This window comes from Pavona decussata, unplaced genomic scaffold (assembly GCF_977016875.1).
Source record: "Pavona decussata unplaced genomic scaffold, jaPavDecu1.1 SCAFFOLD_100, whole genome shotgun sequence".
Classification (NCBI taxonomy): domain Eukaryota; kingdom Metazoa; phylum Cnidaria; class Anthozoa; order Scleractinia; family Agariciidae; genus Pavona; species Pavona decussata.
The window spans coordinates 1182214-1200314 of record NW_028145515.1 but is presented as its reverse complement, the minus strand read 5'-3'; the positions used below and the strand labels follow the sequence as shown (position 1 = coordinate 1200314).

Genomic DNA, 18101 nt, shown 5'->3' with positions numbered 1-18101 from the left:
TCACCGGAAATTTCAGTCACAAATGTTCTTGTGATTTTGGAAAGTTCAAAGTAGTACAAAGTCTTGCAAAGGTTCATACAAGATCCTTGAAGATCTTTTGCAAGATTATTGAAGATCTTCAAAGATCTTGGCAAGAGCTGCAAAGGATCCTGTAGGATCCTTGAAGATCTTTGGCAAGGTTATTGAAGATCCTCAAAGATCTTGAAAAGGTCTGCAAAGGATCCTTAAAAATCCTTTTAAGATCTTTGGCAACATAATTGAAGATCCTCAAAGATCTTGGCAAGTTCTGCAAAGGATCTTTGCAGATCCTCAAAGATCCTGGCAAGATCTGCAAAGGATCCTTAAAGATCTTGACAAGATCTTGGCAAGATCTGCAAGGATCCTTAAGGATCTTTGAGGATCCTCAAAGATCTTGGCCAAGATCTTCAAGGATCTTCAAAGATCTTGGCAAGAAAGTTGAGGATCCTTAAGGATCTTGGCAAGGATTTTTGAGGATCCTTAAAGATCTTTGCAAGATTGTTTAAGGATCCTTAAAGATCTTCATAAGGATCCTTGAAGATCTTCATGAAGATCTTTGAGGATCTTTAAGGATCCTCAAAAGATTTTCACCAGGGTCAGACACCACAAGAATAGACAAAATAAATGGAAAAATTTTTGTATCTAAGAGGTTTGGGTTACCGCAGTCTTGTTCATCAGACTTGTCAGTACAGTCATCATCTCCATCACATTTCCAGTTGATGTTGATACATGTTCCATCAGTACATCTAAACTCGGTTGCAGCATCACACTCACTATGTGCTACATAAACAAGTGACATAATGCAAATGTTAATAGTTATTTCATTTATTAGGTAGGGGCAAGGGTATGGATGGCATGGGTACAGGGGCAAGAATTGAACTGGGATGGGATGAGGATGATAGTGTGGCTGTGGATGGAAATTGGATCTGAAATGAACGATAGGAATGGAGATGACAATTAGAATGAGTATGGGGATGAGGATGATGATGACAATGAGCTAAGGAATAAAGATAAGACTGATGGGGATAGAAATGGGGATGGGACTGATGGGAATGAGATTCTCAGAATGAGGATGGGAAGGGAAATGAAGTTGGGAATAAGGATGAGAATAAGAATTGTTGGGGTGGGGATAAGAATGAGGATGAGACTGGTGGGGAATAGGATGGGGATAAAGATGAGGATGGCTATGAGAATGAGGATAAGGATGAGGATGGGGCTGGAGAAAAGGATGAGGCTAACGGGAATGGAGCTGGAGAAGACGTTGAAGCTAACGGGGATGGGGCTGGGGAAGAGGATGTTGTTCACGGCTTTTGGGAAGAACAAAAGTGCAATGTATTGTAATTTTTGATCAACGTTACCGTGGTTAAATGAAGTTTTTTTTTTTTTCTTTTTTCTTTTCATTTAAATGGGATGAGGATGGGGATGGGGATGGGACTGGAGAAGAGGATGAGGGTGATTGGGACGGGGAATGGGATGAGGATGAGGATGAGGTTGGTGGGGTTGGAGAAGAAGATGACGATGCTTAGGGTGAGGAATAGGATGAGGATTGGGATAAGGATGAGGATGGGGATGGGGCTGAAGAAGAGGATGAAGATGCTTGGGATGGAGAATGGGATGAGGACGAGAATGAGGATGGGGATGGGGCTGGAGAAGAGGATGAGGATGATTGGGATGGGGAATGGGATGAGGATGGGGATGGGGCTGGAGAAGAGGATGAGGATGATTGGGATGGGGAATGGGATGAGGATGGGGATGAGGATGAGGATGAAGATGGGGCTGGAAAAGAGGATGATGATGCTTGGGATGGAGAATGGGATGAGGATGGGGCTGGAGAACAGGATGACAATGCTTGGGATGGAGAATGGGATGAGGATTGGGATGAGGAATAGAATGAGGATGGGGCTGGGGCTGGAGAGGAGGACTGATTGGGATGGGGAATAGGATGAGGATGGTGTTGAGGATTGGGATAAGCATAAGGATGGGGGGCTGGAGAAGAGGATGAGGATGCTTGGGATGGAGAATGGGATGAGGACTAGAATGAGGACGGGGATGGGGCTGGAGAAGAGGATGACGATGCTTGGGATGGAGAATAGGATGAGGATGGGGATGGGGATTGGAATGGGTCTGGGGCTGAAGAGGATGATGATGATTGGGAAGGGGAAAAGGATGGGGATGAGGATGGGCCTGGAGAAGGAGAAGAGGATAAGGATGATTGGGAAGGGGAACAGGATGAGGATGAGGATGGGGCTGGAGAAAAGCATGAGGAAGATTAGGATGGGGAATGGGATGAGGATGACGATGGGGCTGAAGAACAGAATGAGGATGGTTTGGATGGGGAATGGGATAAAGATGAGGATTAGGCTGGAGAAGAGCATGAGGATGATTAGGATGGGGAATTGGATGAGGATGAGGACGGGGCTGGAGAAGAGCATGAGGATGATTAGTGTTGGGAATGGGATGAGGATGAGGATGGGGCTGGAGAAGAACATGAGGATGATTAGTGTGGGGAATGGGATGAGAATGGGGATCAGGCTGGAGAACAGGATGACTATGGGGATAGGGAATAGGATGAGGATGGGGATGGGGATAGGAATGGAGCTGGAGAAGAGGGTGAGGTTGATGGGTATAGGGCTGGGGATGGGAATGGGGAATGGGGATGGGGGATAGAATGGGGATCATCATGGGGATTAGGATGAGAATAACAATGAGGATGGGAATGGGGATGAAGATGAGGATGATAAGGATGAGAATGAGGATGAAGATGATGAGAATGGGCATGGGGATGTAGATGGGCATGGAGAGTGGAGAGTAAGGATGAGGATGATGATCACGATAACAACAAAGCAAGGATGGGGACGTGGGCGGGAATGATGGAGATAAGGATGAGTATAACTATGGGGACAGTGATGATGGGACTGAAAATAAGAACAATGCCGCAGATAGGGATAATGAAAACGAGGAGAACAAAAATGGTAGCTTGGTGGTGGTTGTCATGGTGATGATGGGGATGATTGAAGGGTGATAGGAATGGTGATGCTGCTGGTGTACAATGGCAAATGGCAGTTCCAATGATGATGGTAGTGGTGATGAATGTTGATGACACTGATGATTACAGCAATGATGATGGACATGATGGTGCTAGTGATGATTGCATTTTCTACAAACTTAACTTACTGCAATTAAGTTCATCAGTCCCGTCTGAACAGTCATCTTCTCCATCACAAGTCCAACTACTGCCAATGCACAAACCATTTCCACAAGTGAATTGGTTGCTCTTACAAGATGCACCTGCACATGAGAGAGAACTATAAGTGGGTGTATATTTTCCACTTTATTTCTGGCAAAAAGTTATAAATATAGTGAGATTGACAAAAACTGGAGATAAAATGATCTGTATTCACTTAGTCATGAGCATAAGTGACAAAAAAGATTCTCATTATCCTTGACAGAAATTAAACTATACTTTAAATATTTCAGTTATGGCTATAACATCCTTTAACAACAAGCCACGAGCAGGGAATTCAAAATAACCAAGTTCAGGGTTAATCTAAACATGTCAGGTCTGAGTGTAAGATCAGGAAATGGCAAGTGACAGCTTAGTAGCCATTAACAGCTAAATTGAGGTTTGTCAATAATTAACAATTTAAAAGCAGATGAAGCCAAAGATGGCTGCAGCTGCTTAAGAGAGTGTGAGTCCAGTTTATTCCAGCCATTCACCTTGCCATGCATAATGCATATATTGTACTGCATCATGGCACATGTTAGTCATCATTAAAGGTTTTGCAGTATGTTTAGCAGAACAAGGTTGGTTATTTCAGAGAGGACAGGTGACCACTCAATGCACGTTATGTTCAACTTAATTAGGAGTATTACACCAATGACAGTTTCAGTAATTGAAAACTGGCTCTGGCTGCTTAATGGAGGCTGGCCCATTAAGTGTACTTTACTTACTTGAAGAGCAATTAACTTCATCAGACATATCCCCACAGTCGTCAACCTTATCGCAAACCCACTCCCTGTCAATACAAGCCTTGCCATTGGCACAACTGAAATCATGGCTGGCACAAGTGTGATTTGCTATGCAAAAATGAACCACAAACAAGGTCTATAAAATAGTAGTTTTCACAAAGCCACAAACAAAAGATGTAAGGTTACACTACAAGTTAATGTGAGGTCCACACTTGCATCTTGCCAAATTCACCAGATACTCTAGTTCAAATATGTCTGCAAAATGACATCTCTAGATTAGACTTATTCTTTTTAGAGGTCATACTTGGAATTTTTAAATTCCAAATAATAGTGGGATTTGGATCTGAAGTGGTTTATAGACTTCCTGTTATTAGGCATAATAACATTTCAACTGCTTCGGATACTGAATTGGTGAACCAGTGCAAGTTGGTCTAAATTAGGGTTTACATATTTTCTTCTGCTCCTGCCTAATAAAGGGTAACTAGCAAAAGTCACACACCCATCACAAACTCCAGGAAGTACCCCTCTATCTCCACCCCCAACGTAGCCTGTAATGCAGGAGTTTTCAGTGGGCATGCAAGTGCCAGAGTCTCGGTTAATCGTAGCCACCATGTTGGATTTGCAAAATGTGAGGGAGCTGGGGAGCGCATTCTCACAGGGAACACTGCTTCCACATAATAGCACGTGTTGGTATTCCTCAAGCTTATTTAATCGATCACAGAATTCTGGCTCATCATTGGTCCATTTGCCATCTTAGTCCCTTACCCCCTATTTCCTTAATCATCACTGTTAACTCAGTGTCACGCATGCCCAGAAGAATTGCATGAGGTCTCCTGGCTGGGTTGTGGGGATTGCCAGCCATGTACACTATGTGTATCTTGGGGCTGGCTTGTCCCAGTGGAGGCCCCTACAGGAGATTCTAGGTACTCATCTTCCACACAACAATGTGGCTATTAAAGCTCCTTCTGCAACAACAGCTTGAATTACATTTTTTTAAAAGTAACCTACCACAGTCAGCCTCATCACTTCCATCATCACATTCTTGTTTTCCATCACACTGCCATCTTGTTGGAATACAACGTGATTTATCAGTACACTGGAACTGCGTACTCAGGCATGTCAAAGGCTTGGCTGTAACATAAAGGAAGTTAACATAAAATTAATGTATTGTTAAAAAAAAAATTCATATTTAATAGTTTTAATACCTGCAATAATATTATAACCAACAACAGGAGTTGGGACAGTGTGCCAAAAGAGTGTTCTTAGGCACATGTACTATTTTTTTAATTTTATTTGACTACAGAACTACTCCTTAACTCAATCACTTTGCAGAAGCCAACTGAATTTACTCACACTGTTATTTCTTCCCAGATTTTGATTTAATTCTTTTCATCAGGATATTGAAAAATTGGCTGACTCTAATAACATCAAAATTTTCTTCTGCCTCCTCTGACATTGCATTGAAATTCGACATTTTTACCCCTTTACTTGGTTCCATTTTTTGCGGTGTTTGTTGACCAAAATTCTGTATGGATGGTAATCATACACACAAGTGCTCCCATAATTATTCAGCATGGCAATGAACTGTTCAAACAGTGAATAGCTAGTTTATAATCCACAACACTATCCAAGCTTTGTGCAACAAATTTTTATCCACTTATCCACTCAGGATAATTGATTAATTTAGTCGATACAAGGCCTATCCAGTCAATAAAGTTATCTGTTCTCTGAAGAACTGGGGCCTGAAGTTCAGTAGTAGAATTGCTAGTACATAAATGTACATTGTAACTATAGACAAGGCTGTGGATCATGGCCAAAACCTAAGATCTTGTAAGATGAACCCAGGGCACCTCAGAATACCAGTATCATGCACTACCAGGTACAAACAATCATTTATTCCTAAAGGTGCTGAACTTAGCCTAACTTAACTTAACTTAATTAACTTGACATATTTTGATTGTATATATACGTCATGTTTTGAATTTCCTTCTTGCTGTAATATTACCGTTGTTTGTTAATTCTTATCGCCAAAGATAATAAATAAACAAGGTATTATTATTATTATTATTATTATTATTGTTGTTGTTGTTGTTGTTGTTGTTGTTGTTGTCGTTGTTGTTGTTGTTGTTGTTGTTGTTGTTGTTGTTGTTGTTGTTGTTATTATTATTATTATTATTATAAAACTACTTACGACAGTCCCATTCATCCTCTCCGGCAGGATGGCAATCTATGTCACCATCACACCGCCAGATTAAAGGTATACACCGCATGTCGTTGCAAGTAAAGTCCAGTGATGAACAACTTACATGACCTGAAAAATAAATTAAGAAATAAACAAATAAATAAAATAAGGGAAGTCATCAGTGAAAACTACTATACTCGAACAGGACCCACCAAACCCAAAAATAGATGGTGGCCTCTGCCTGCACATCCCTTCCTCAACATCAAACGATGGTGTCTTTATGGCATAGCCACCCTTCTTTCCAGCAGCAATAGCAATACTGACTCTTGTTAGCTGAATATTTCGGTGTCAACTCTAATTTTAAAGCCAATAAAATTTTGTTGGTAATGTTGACGAGATGGGTGGTGTCTTCGATAACCCCCCTACCCCAGACAAGGTGTGTCCTCTTCAAACAAACTTGTTATGACCAGTTCTCTAATGGGAATTTCAGTAACTTCCACAGTCAGAGGCTCTCTTTACGCAGCTCGATTAGCCTTTTAGTTATACTGAGTAAATTTAACTATTTTTGTATTAGTATATTATGTTGTAAATTAAGACTTTAAAATTTTCTTTTGGTAATAAAGCTAACTTACATTGGACAAATCAAAGTCAACACAATTAAGTTTATACAATCCTGTCAACGGAATCTCTATTAAATTAACTAACACAAACAGTCTTCTCCGTTTATTTTTCTTTATAAAATTAGCTATAGATACCCTCCACAGGGAGTTTCCCTAGAGTTTAAAAGGGAACATGTTGTTCAAGCAAAGAGATCATACTCTGCTCACTCAACTAATATCATAGTCCATCCAAACAACTGAAAACCATCTACTGTGTGATTAACTCAACAGTATAACAAAGCAAATTTATATAAACTACTCAAAAACACTGCTGCAAGGCTAACTGTTAGAGCTAAAAAGTTATCCCAGTACATCACTCCAATATAAAGAATGTCCATTAGTTTCCTATTAAAGATAAAATAATTTTTAAACTTCTCTTGGTCACTCACAAAGTTCTCCACAGCTTCGCTCCAGTCTATTTGTAAGAGCTCTATTTTCATTACACGCTCATCATCTACTAAGGTCAAGTAGTTCAAATTTGTTGTCTATCCCAAAGACTAAAATGGCTTCTTTTGGCAACAGATCTTTCTCAGTCATCACACCAAGCCTTTGGAACGATTTACCACATATCATTAAACAGTGTTCCACCTAGACTGTTTTAAATCAAGATTAAGATCTTTTCTTTTTAAGAGAGCATTTTCAGATTAGGGTTTTTATGTGAAAGGACTATAAAAAGCATCAATTGAGACTTCATTATGATCAATGTAAAATGTTTTGTTTAAAAACCTTCCGTTTTTATTTTTATTATTATTAATCATTGACTTACCACAGTCAGCCTCGTCACTGCCATCAGGGCAGTCAGGATCTCTATCACACTTCCATGATTTATGAATACAGGTCCCATCAGCACAGCGGAAGTGGAATGGCTTACAGCTATTTTCTGAAAACAGAGAGGAATGATGATTAGTTGAGATTGCCTTAATATCAGTTATGATCATTCAGATGAGTACAGTCCTTTGCTCTGATGAAGGGCTAACGTTTCAAACATCAGCACTGGAAATAATTTCTTTATGGTGGCCAAATTAACCCAAAAGCGTATTTTGGATGAGATTCAAGAAAACAGCTGTGTGAAACTGTCATCATTCAATTCTGTATACCTCAGAGGAAACAGTGTTGGACATAATATATTATTTTCACAAAGTTCAGCTTGGTGTTTGCCATAATATTACAAAAGTTTAGAATGTTAAAAGCAACCAGAGTATATTGCATCACCCAAGGCTAAATAGGTTTGTATTTGACTTTTACATGTATATGGTAGAAATTTAACTTGCAAATTTTCACTAGATTTCTATCAAACAAATGAAATGATTAGTTGAACATGCTGCACAAAATTCAGCAGTTAATTTTAATTACACCTTGAACTCCTACCAAACTTAATTATGTACTGTAGTTGTTGTAAATATTTAACTGAATTTGACAAAGCAGAAAATAATTTCTGCCTCAGTAATGTTTGAACAGGGCCTATGACACTAGAGGGTAAATGAGAAAAACATGATCTCAAGCAATAATATTAGAAATTCCATTTTTAATGCACATTCCCAAAAACACCTGATGAAAATTGTTAATTTAAGGCAACAATTTTACGCACAAACCTAACACCTAATTAAATATCTTTGTAGATTACTCACATGATAAAATAGTTTATACAATGTTAACTTCAAAGCAATTAATAAAGATAACAATTTGAGATGACTCCCTATAGTGATCGTTACTTGTTCAAATTAATAACATCTCAAACAGTTTTTAGTTTTAATAACTTCTCACATAAAAAAAATAATTATATTTTGTAGCAAGAAGGGTATAATTTATAGCAAACAACTCAAAATGCATAAGAATAACAATATAATTACACAGTATACCAGGTGTTTGTAAATCACTGATTCTCTATAAACACACAAACTTGGCACCACATTAACCCTACCTGCAAAGGGTTATAATTCATTATACTAATAACAAATGTAATTAAAATACCACATGGTCAGTCTTGGAAGACTAGATCGTACTATTGCTTCTTTATAAACATAAGCCATAGGATATATTAATCAAGTACCTTGTTAATTAGTTGTCAATACTTAATTATTATGCTGTAATTTCATTTATGCAAGGAGTCTCGTTATTGGAATTTATCGTTCTGTGAGTTCTCTCCTGTCAGAGGTTCTTCATGTTGTTTTTTCTCCTCTGGCGAAGTTTATAAATAAAAAAATAAAATAAAAGTGTTCTGCGTTTTATGGGAACAATATCATAATGTCAATGATGAATGACCTACAAAACCAAAAATATGCTCCTGCAAACAGCTTTTCAGAAATTTCACATTTTTCAAGCAAATTCTATCTATATCAGTTTGGTGTGGCTAAGACGAAGCATGTACATGTATGTAATATTAAGAAACATTAGAAACATGTCATTGAGCAAGTTACAACACAATTTGTATCCAAAAATATCATTTTATTAGTAATAAGGCAATCACTAAAGAAAAGATACTTAGATTGCACGGATTTGATTGCATCATACAATGTAAATAAAGGTATATTAATTTTGCAGAAGTCCACTACTGCTATTATAAACTCTTTGAGAAAATTCTGTCACTTCTTACTGGACCATTTTAGTTCATAATCTTAGAATAGTAAAGAACAACATCATGTAAAGTACACATGTACTGATATATTGTAAAAGTTAAATGTAACTGATCATGAAGTACTTGGGGCTTTTTATTTTGTGATAAAAATAGAAAACTTGCCCGTTATTATGGGTTTTACTGCAAACAGAGGGCAACAAAGTGAAAAACTTCAGGGCAATGTCTATGTCCAAAACAAATTAAAGGTCAAACTTAGTGAATAAAGGGCCATTTACACAACAGGTAGAGAAATGGAATGGACCTGTTAAAAAGTGGTACGGTACGCATAATTTTTGTAAAGAAATTAACCTGCGCTATTTTGGGTACAATAGGCACCTATGGACCCAATATGGTGATGCCAAGATAGATGATTAATCCAATGAAGATATTTGACGTTAAAAGAGTAATCGAAGCATTAACCTGCTAAAGTTAAAGGAGGAAGGTGGTTATAGTTTAATTTTTATCAAGGTTGAATTTCGGTCAAGGTTGAAAAATTAAATATTAGATTTATACTTAGATTTAAGGTTAGCTTATATGCACATAACCAGTCATAAATTTTAGGTAAGTCAAAGTATTATGCAGATTAGCCTTTTCACCAAAAAGTAGACAGTTTAAAATCTAAAGTAGCCTGCAAACGCAGACGTATTTCCGGCTGTCACTTCTATCCGCCGTTATTTTTCGGCGGAGAGAAGCGACAGCCGGAAATATGTCTGCGTTTGCAGGCTAAATCTAAAGCAGCCCATTTTTTTTCTGTCTGCTGCCGGCAATTAATGAGAACCCTAATAAAATATTCTCTATTCATCACAAAGCTAGCTAGATCACAATGTGAACATTTACATTTATATAACATTAATTATATTCAAATATGAAAAAAATGTTTCCACAATGAATCAGCAATATATTTGACACCCAACAATTGAAAATAACTAATGTACCACTTTTTCACAAACAACAGTTTTGTAATAATTAAGTTATATTGTATCAATATAACATAAGGTACATAACAAAGTATCTGAAATAACAATCATTTTAATAAGAATAACAATAATAGTAATAATAATAATAATAACAATAATAATAATAATAATAATAATTTTTCCACTTTAGTTTTGCTTGAAATAAACATAACAGCTTCACAGCTTCGTACTGACAAGACTTTCAAACAGCTTCAGCTATATCTTTTCTTTTATGATTCTTGAATCAATTTATCTGTGCAACTGAATCGATCCCAAATAAACCTTTCCTTTCAACAGAAATGACCAAAGAGTACAAAACCTAACCTTTTCGTGTGGTAGGGTTAATTTTAGTAAACAGACCACTCAAATTGACGATTGAATTACTTTCGTCCTTTACTTTTTCTTTTCTTTGTGTGTGTGTGTGTGCTATTTAAATTCCAAGATTACGAGAGAACAGAGCGAAGCTTAAATTCTTCGATGCAAAAAACTAAGCTTATGAAAAGTACTAGTAACGCTACATACATGTTAAGGTCGAAGCCTTTCAAAAGGCTTTCATTGATCATTCGCATTTAAAAATAGCGTTTTATTACAAGTCAGTATTGCATGCAAAAGTGTTATGTTAAACAATATCAGATCTGTCTAGCTACGATCAATCGGCGAATTATCACGCTTGAAAGAATGTTAATGTGCACACTCAAGAATTAACCAAAGCAAGACCCATATTTGTATATTTCACTGGCTTTCGCGTTGTGAATACAGTTTTGATCAATGGTTCCAAAATTGTTGTGAATAAATGCAATTGTAACCCATAAAATCCGATTTTCACACACCTTTGGAGGACAATAGCCTATTGCTCTCCCTGTTATGTTTGTTTGAAAACGACGGCGTACAAACAGTCGAAGCACGTGCAGAGTTGTACAGTTTTCTTGGACAAGCTTCTTACCAGCGGCCAAGTCAAGTTGAAAATTGCGCCTAAACCGTGTTTCTCCCAATCTCAAATTACAGCTATTGATCGATGATCGTGGAGATTTTTGTCACACACCTGAATTTTGAGAGGATTCATTTCGATACACATAAGCTAACAAGCTGACGATTGAAATAACACCAACTGCTCGTTTACTCTTTTAATTAAGCTTACATAAAGCTTATAGTCTTATGGCCCCACGAAAGCAAAGGAAAACAGGTTCGGATACCAATATATGATGAAAGAGTGCAACAGCAAGAAGTTAAGTTTAGCTTTCTTTACGCTGCTGTAATACTATAAGATTTATGGCTAAGTACTTACCGCTTGCAAGTTGCGCTCCAGCTAAACAACTGAACATAACCAGCAAAGTGACTCCATAAACCACACACTTGGAAAATTCCATGCCTTCTATGAATTAAAGTATTGCGAAGAGCGAGTTATGACGACATTTTACAGTCTGGAGTAGGATAAAAAACTTACTCTCACTCAAGTTAACCTTGATGCTTCGAACAACTGCATGACCTCGCTCTCACGGCAGTGTGGCGCGTGGAATTAATCCAATATGCAAATATCATTTGAAGCTTATCCAGTCATTACAAAAGTAGGAATTCCGATTGATTCGTTTATCTTCCCAATCGACTTCACGTGGTATATCAGGTACATAAATTCCGTTTTCTTTTTGTTCCGCTCGAAATTTGAAAGCCTTTCAAGCTATTTAAAAACGCGTCCGAACCTTCTTTTATAAAATTTCTTACCAAAAGTACAAACCGCACTCACTGAAAGAACGACTACTACTTGAAGCATTTCCTTACATTTTGAGCCAAGCGTCGGTATCTGAGCCATGTGGACATTTTTACGGGAAAACACGGCACTCGAACCAGATCCGACACATCTTACGCCGTCACGTCCATGACGTCTACAGGATGAAGTATTCTGAGTATTTTAGGGAGTAATTTTACACTTCAACTTTGTACATCGTACGCCACGATCAAAGTGACATCTGTGAAAAGATGTCTGCAAAAATAAAGTGCGCTGGGGCATGACCGGGCTATGACGGGGGCAAGGCGGAGGCAAGGCATGGGTTCTGCCCCGGACGAACCATAAACCGTTGCGACACAGGCTACCCACACCGGCCGAATATAAGTCATATCAGGAAATCATGATGTTGTTTAAAGGCTGTTGTTTATGGTGAAATATTGCGAGAAATATTGGTATCGAAGTTCAAAAAAAACTTGCATCAGCTATTGAGTTATGTCGTTCTTACGGCTCAAAACGGTGAATTTTAGCGAAGGATTTTACCCAACGTGTATGAGTAGCCTGCCACGCAACAGCTTTCGAAATCTCTACAAAATTCGCCGTTTTGAGCCTGCAAAAACGCATAAAAACAACAACAACAGAGGTAACGTTACGTTTAAAGCGAACGTAAATGCCAATATTCCCCAGCAATATTTCACCGTTAATATGAAAACCTTTAGTGTTCCCATTGAATTCTCATACATTCTCTTATATTTTCTCAGTTGATGTTAATCTACGCAACAGGCGCATGAAAAATATAGGGCGTGAAAAAGAGCGGCCCTGCGGAGGAGGGAGTCTCCCTCCCTTGCGCGCCCTGCATCCCTTCTACTCGACTAACTGCCCCAGGGTCGCCGAGGATGACTAGCTCTTTCTCGCACGCGCGCCCTATATCTTTCACGTGCCTGTTACGAAGGTAAGTTGACGTCTACTTTATGATGGATCAGAGAATTAACTCTGCAATCTATATTAAAGTGGTAAAGTGAACCCATGAAATAGCCACTAGGCGTTCCATAACCCTGGTCAGGAAATGAGAGATCGCATGAGGTGAAGAAAAAATCTCCGACCTCTGCGGAAATCGAACGGCCACGACCTAAGGATTTGTTCGATCACCGCTGCTGAGCTAGAAGGCTAGACGGAAACAAGTGCATGGTGTGTACTAGTCTTAACTGTTGTTGTAGTTAGCTGTATTGCTCTATTGCTCTATAGCTAGGAGCGAATTATCTCTGATTTGTAACCTTTGTTGTCACTAAAGTAAAAACGTATAGGCCATTACCGGACTGCGTGCTCTCGCAGAGTCTTCAGGCTCTTTGAACAGTGGATGGTCGCCAGGAGAGACTCTGGGGTACTGGAACTTTATTACCACGGGATTTCTGCAGAAAAACAATGTAGCCAATCAAAAAAATTAAAATTCCAGTTCGCCAGAGTCTCTCATAACGACCAACCGCTGGTCAAAGAGTTTGGGGACTCTGAGGGCGAGATTGCCCTGTTTTGGAAATGGTGCATCACTTAGTCCCAAAACAATCAGACAGTTCTAGATTACCGTATGACCGTGTCAAAGAAATCAACTGAATTCTTGAAAGGAACAACTTGCGATCTGCCCTAACGAATTTTGGAAACGAAAAGTGCACAAGAGAACTTGAAAAACGGTTGGCCAAAACTTTACAAGAACCCTTCAAGTAGCAATCCATTCGAATCCAGTCCATCTATGCCGGCTAAAGGCACTCACAGGCCGATTTAGTATACTGGGGTGGTACTTTATATAACAAGACTTGGTTTTGGTTTTTTAAATGACACACACAGTTATGCTTGGGCTGTAGAAAAGTAACTTATTAACTAGACTGCAAGCAGTCCCTTTCTGGTCAGTCGAGCGCAGCGAGACTGGTGCGAGGAGAAATAAACGAGAAGAGACTGGGGAGAGAAGGAAAATTCCTTTCCTTTTCCTTTCCCCTTTTTCCCGCCTCTCCCCAAGCCCCCCCTCCGCTCGTTCGCTCCAGTTTTTTCGCGCTCGGCTATTCCGCGCGACCTCGACTATCCAGAAAGGGACTGCTTGCAGTCTACTTATTAACATGTGACACGGTGCATGATTTAGGGGCGATACAGTAAACACCCGCATATAAGAACACATAGATTAAAGTGCCTATGAAGCGAAAATTGTCTTTAGGTAGTTATAAAATTTACCCTTTCAAACACGGGATTTCAAAGTTTGAGATTGCTGGGGTAAAAATTGCCGATTTTGTGAGCGCTCAAAGTTGGGCTATTTTGCCTTCAAAAATGGTATTCGAATCGCGCGGCCAGAATGCCCATAGGGGGCCCACACAATGTGTCTGTGTAGCCGATTGTTATTATATAGTAAATGCACTGGATTTACCGTTTGCTTCACCTATAGCGATGTATCGCTAACTATGTATACAAATCAATGATAAATAAACGTTGAATTACCTTATCTGTGGTATATAGTCGTCCTTTCACCTCAAAAGCGGTTTTTTGAGCGATTTTGAAAGGAGTTTGAGTTCGCCGTTGACTGTTCATATATATGAACCCCTATGGAATGCCAGGTGACAATAACCGCTGACGTCACGTTGGTGCCAAGAATTGCAATTCATCATGGCGGAAGAGAAGAAAGATAAGCGACAGCGAGGGCGATATTGCGTTGCTGGCATCCGTAACAAAGAGAGTTGCAATTGCCAGATCGAATCGATCGTTCACAGAATCGCTAGACATGCTTTTCTCTTTCAACAATCCTTTTCGGCGGCAAGAACGGAATGAAAGTAAACAAACTTTTGGCACCAACGTGACGTCACAACTTGGAATTCAGCATAAAACTCGACCCAGTCCTCTGACCATTTTTGAAAGCAAAATAGCCCAACTTTGAGCGTTTGTAAAATCTACAAGTTTTACCCCAGTACTCTAAAACTTCGGAATCGTATATGTTAAAGTGCAAATTTTATAACTACACAAAAGCAATTTTCGCTTCATAGGCACTTTAAGAACACCTGGCTGAAATTTGGCCAATTAAGCCCCATTTTTATAAGAACAAGATCAGCCTGAAAAATTCAGCATGTTCTTAAAAAATGGAAAAGGTGTCATAATTACATAAAAAAGAAGTGATTTTATGTTGGCAGTCATGACTCTATCAGCTGTCAAGAGGTCGTATTTTTGTATTGAGTACATGTACTGTACTGATGTCTCTACTGTAATTGATTTTTCTACTGTAAGTACATAAAAAAATTGAGTACAGTACAGAATTTCATTACTGCATCAAGTTTTGTACAGTTTGGATTTGTATACTTAATGTTTCAGTGTCCTGCAGTCTCCTCAGGGTTACAACAATTAACAACATTTTAAAAACACTTTGAGGCAGATTTGTCACTGAGCACCCGTTAAATGAGAACCCGATCGGCCTGACCTCCGAAATCATGTTTTCTTATATGCGGGTGTTTACTGTTTTAATTAAATGTTTTTAGTAAAGACTCAGGTTTGAATCGCTTCTCAGTTCTGTTTTGGGCTGGATTAATTTAACACTTAGACTTGTCAAGATCATTCAAAAGTCTTGGGCCCTGCCGGAAAATGATATTGTCACTGAATTATTGACATTGGTACTACAGACTCAGTGGATCTTGTAAAATATTTGTCAGAGTTCAAGTTGTCTGCCTTGAGTCTAATTAATGCGCTAAAAGGACTCGACTGTTTAACTATTTCATGCTCCACTTCGATATAATTTGCTAGTGTGTTTGTGTTTTGGCTAGACCGTTTCGTTTCACACTTTTCTATTCGAGTATAGAAAATTGAACAGTTTGTACTTTGGCGGTGCCACTTTTCACTGTCTGTGCTATTTTGCAATGGACACTTGAACCATCTCTTTCTTGCCTGTACCGTTTGAAATTCATGTATTTTTGGTGATAACGGCCGCCCATACCATGTCAACAATTCATTATGGTAGCAATACATACAAGTTCAAATTGTTAGGGCACCGAATTCATCTATAATATTTAATGGGTGAAAAAGAGGTTGACGTGGTGCCGTAAGGACGGTGTCCCCTAATAAAGAGGTATTTTTGAGCCGCTTATCGCTAGAAGGAAAAGCAGATCTTCGTCAGAGGCTATTGGGAATCCAAAAAGAAAATTTGGGGCACCTAAGAATTTTTAAAACGATAATTAAGCAAAAATAATTATTAAAAGTTTTAAAATGCATAACAATGTATGGTATATTGTTTCCAAATTGAAGCTCAATTATTTGCAAAAAAATTCACGTTTGGTCCGTTTATTAAGCGTAACAGGAATTTTTTCGACGCTCACTTACTCTGTACTCAAGAAAATTAAGGCATGGGTCTCTAGTTATTTACTCAAAAAAGCAAGGGGGTGGTCAATCTTCTGAAGTTTTAGCCGTAACGTCGTAAGACTTTGGCAGCTTAATATGCTTACAAATGTCAACATATTGACATACACAACTTATGTAAATTAAGTCACGTGACCATTTTTGGATGCAAAATTCAAGAAAACTTTTGAGCAAAAATGGCACCACTTTTTATAGCCTGTTCCAGGCTCCTAGAGAGAAGCGCGAAGGAGAGGGCGAGGGGACGAAAACGAGGGGGGCTGGGCTACACTTTTTATTGCCTCCTGGGGGCTGCCTGTAGTTTTAAAACTTTACCACATAACACCGTCGCCGCATCGCTCCGCGTCGCGGCATGAAAACTGCAACTTCCGTCATGCACAAAATTCTTGGGAGGTCGCCAAATTTTGACTGAATAAAAGTTAATGTAAACTAGTTATCTTGGCATTCTCCCCGGTCTAAGTTTTAAGTTTGCATTTCTAGTTTGCTAACCTAACGATCTTGTTGCGCCAGGGTGACATTATATATTGTTGGGTACCAAATGCATTTGAATGTCTAATGTCTTATTCTTAGTATCAATGCTTTACGGAGCAGTTTTCAATAGCGTCAAAAAGAATTTTGTGTTTGCTTTAGTCTTACTTCAGTACGTTCTGTGATTGGTTAACAGAACTCGCGCCACTCTCTCAACCAGTGAGGCGCAAAACTTATATCAGTGTAAACCAATCGTGACTTGCTCGTACGCATTTTCCAGCGCTTGGCGCGGCCAGTTACACGAATTTGCTTCGAGTTGTGATTTGTAGGTATATTGTCCTGCTGCGTCTGTGATGATTGGTCAGAGTAATATTGATTTGGTTTTGATTTTACGGCGCTCTAAAGAAAACCGCTCTAATAGTATCAGCAGAACTATGTCGCCCGTTTTGGATAGTGTGCGTGCTGATAAACTTATACCTACTCATATCGGCTCCGTACGCAGTTTACTCTGGTCTGCTCAGTTGACCTTTCCACCTTTTATTGAGTTTCATTGACCAATTGATAGACAAGATTGATTATTATGGATCAGTATATTCCAACAGTATTGATCATCTCCCCCTCCCGGGTTTAGCAGGACATTTTACTTCTCGGTGGAGTTCCGGCATAAGAACCCGCGGGCGTTCGACGGCTTCGTGATTTTCACCTCACCGCACTGTTACTTCCTATGAATGATATGTTCGCACTGGAACTGCCCTTAATGCAGGCGCGTACGAAGTTCTTTCTTTACTTGGTCAATAACAGTTATCCCGCTAACTCTCTGCAGAGCAGTAGAAATTTCTTAGCGAAGTTTGCTCTTAGCTCAGTTCTATTTCTACTCTGCCATTGATTTTGTCATTATTTTACTGTTAAACTATGAATGGTATATGACAGAGGCAGCCCAAAATTTGAAAGCCTTGTGGTTTCTCATGGGCTTCGATCCTTGCCACCTTTAATTTATCGTTATTACACTTGTAATTTTATTTATAGTGGCAAAAAAATAAACTTGAACTTGAACTTGCAGCTGCCTGGTGGGATTCTCCATGGGCACCTTCCCACTTGTCCTCGCAGCTCTGTTCCATTACCCGAAAAGAATTCGAAGAAGTGA

The 18101-nt window shown here is 39.0% G+C and overlaps 2 protein-coding genes across 2 annotated transcripts in view; one reads left to right on the top strand and one right to left on the bottom strand.

Moving 5' to 3' along the window:
• The window catches only part of LOC146472234 (low-density lipoprotein receptor-related protein 1-like), a 93181-nt gene extending 81301 nt beyond the window's left edge, over window positions 1-11880 (bottom strand). Inside the window, exons 1-8 of the mRNA XM_085119633.1 lie at window positions 11843-11880; window positions 11684-11770; window positions 7595-7708; window positions 6179-6298; window positions 4996-5118; window positions 3970-4095; window positions 3193-3306; window positions 679-798 (exon numbers count right to left, since the gene is read on the bottom strand). Of these exons, the coding sequence (XP_084975759.1) occupies window positions 679-798; window positions 3193-3306; window positions 3970-4095; window positions 4996-5118; window positions 6179-6298; window positions 7595-7708; window positions 11684-11765 (799 nt within the window). The 5' untranslated portion in view covers window positions 11766-11770; window positions 11843-11880. The remainder of the gene's footprint in view (window positions 1-678; window positions 799-3192; window positions 3307-3969; window positions 4096-4995; window positions 5119-6178; window positions 6299-7594; window positions 7709-11683; window positions 11771-11842) is intronic.
• Window positions 865-1924, top strand: LOC146472235 (uncharacterized). The gene is made up of 4 exons (XM_085119519.1): window positions 865-927; window positions 1180-1350; window positions 1434-1508; window positions 1557-1924. The coding sequence occupies exons 1-4, from the start codon at window positions 865-867 to the stop codon at window positions 1905-1907; spliced, it is 660 nt and encodes a 219-aa protein (XP_084975645.1). The 3' UTR covers window positions 1908-1924.
• Window positions 11881-18101: the final 6221 nt, after the last annotated feature.